At 36.7% G+C, this 1,579-nt stretch overlaps 1 protein-coding gene across 1 annotated transcript in view; it reads left to right on the top strand.

Annotated features, from left to right (window-relative positions):
• The window catches only part of SAMHD1 (SAM and HD domain containing deoxynucleoside triphosphate triphosphohydrolase 1), a 59,910-nt gene that overhangs the window by 36,542 nt on the left and 21,789 nt on the right, over positions 1 to 1,579 (top strand). The window contains exon 7 of the mRNA XM_023512263.1: positions 179 to 337. Coding sequence (XP_023368031.1) covers positions 179 to 337 — 159 coding nt within the window. The remainder of the gene's footprint in view (positions 1 to 178; positions 338 to 1,579) is intronic.

Here is a 1,579-nt window from a genome sequence, read left to right as displayed (position 1 = left end):
GGTTATTAGCCTTTTGATAGGATTTTTAAACATCTGCAAGGCTATATTTGAAAACGATATAATTAATATGCAGTAGAACCTTACTGCAAAATTATCTAGAAGTAGGGATAGTTTGATAATTGGGGGCCCCTAAGGGGCTAGAATCTATAACACACCATATTGTGCTGCCTTTTCCTAGCATGAACAGGGCTCAGTTGAGATGTTTGAACATTTAATTAATTCTAATGGACTCAAAGCTGTCATGCAACAATACGGTCTCGTCCCTGAAGAAGATATTTGCTTTATCAAGGAACAAATTACAGGACCACTTGAATCACCTGTCAAAAAAAATTCTTTGGTAAGTTTGCCTACAAGTTAATTTGAACTCACTATTGCTTTTCATCTAGTCTTCTCTTGGTTTTTTTCAGAACTATACATTAGTCTATTTTAGAAGCTAAATATAAGTTATATATTTCTACTATTTAGTGCAGAAAATAAAAGGCTTATAGTATTTCCACCTCTTAACTGAGATCTTTAGAAGTTACCCCCAAATTAAAATATATACAAATCATTTTTAATGGATATATATGTTCAGTATTTTATATAGAAGCCTAAAGTAACTTTGTTTGGAAATGTGAAAATGTATGTCTTGGCTCGGCACCTGTGGCTCAAGTAGCTAAGGTGCCAGCCACATACACCTAAGGTGGCGGGTTCATATCCAGCCCGAGTCTGCCAAACAACAATGATGGCTGCAACCAAAAAAAAAAAAATAGCCAGGCATTGTGGCGGGCACCTGTAGTCCCAGTAATTTGGGAGGAGGAGGCAGGAGACTTTCTTGAGCCCAGGAGTTGGAGGTTACTGTGAGCTGTGATGCCACAGCACTCTACCCAGGGATACAGCTTGAGGCTCTGCCTCAAAAAAAAGAAAGAAAATGTATGTCTTGTTTAACCGTTACAATGAACATATTTGAAACATTATAAGTGGTGAGGTACAAAAAAGTTGAATTTGTTCAGAGTAAAATCTATTTCATTGGGTGGTGCCTGTGGCTCAGTGGGTAGGATGTCGGCCCCATATACTGAGGGTGACCAGTTCAAACCCAGCCCCAGCCAGCTAAAATAGCAGTGGCAACTGCAACAAAAATAGCTGGGCATTGTGGCGGTGCCTTTAGTGCCTGCAACTCTGGAGACTGAGGCAAGAGAATTGCCCTAGCCAAAGAGCTAGAGGCTGCTGTGAGCTGTGACGCCATGCCACTCTACCGAGGGCAACAAAGTGAGACTCTGTTTCAAAAATAAATAAAATAAAATCTGTTTTGTTTCCTTTTTGATCTTTTGTATTTTATTAATTAAAAAAGAAACTGAAAACAATTTTCCTGTTACTGATTTTTAGTTTTTTCCTCAAATATATACAAGTCTACTTGTAAGATAAAGTAATCGGCTTGCAGCAAATATCCTATTTGCAAAAAAATGAAACTCCAAAAATGCTTTGTACAATGCATATTATTTAGACTAAGTATATAGCTACTTTGAGATATAGTACTGTTTTAATGTGTGAATTCAAGTGTTATTTAAGGAATATTCTTTTTTTTTTTTTTTTTTTTTTT

The sequence above is a fragment of the Otolemur garnettii genome, unplaced genomic scaffold (assembly GCF_000181295.1).
Source record: "Otolemur garnettii isolate 467f Iridium unplaced genomic scaffold, OtoGar3 scaffold00025, whole genome shotgun sequence".
Lineage (NCBI taxonomy): Eukaryota > Metazoa > Chordata > Mammalia > Primates > Galagidae > Otolemur > Otolemur garnettii.
Note: the sequence above shows the minus strand (reverse complement) of the source record. Positions and strands in the feature narration are given on the sequence as shown.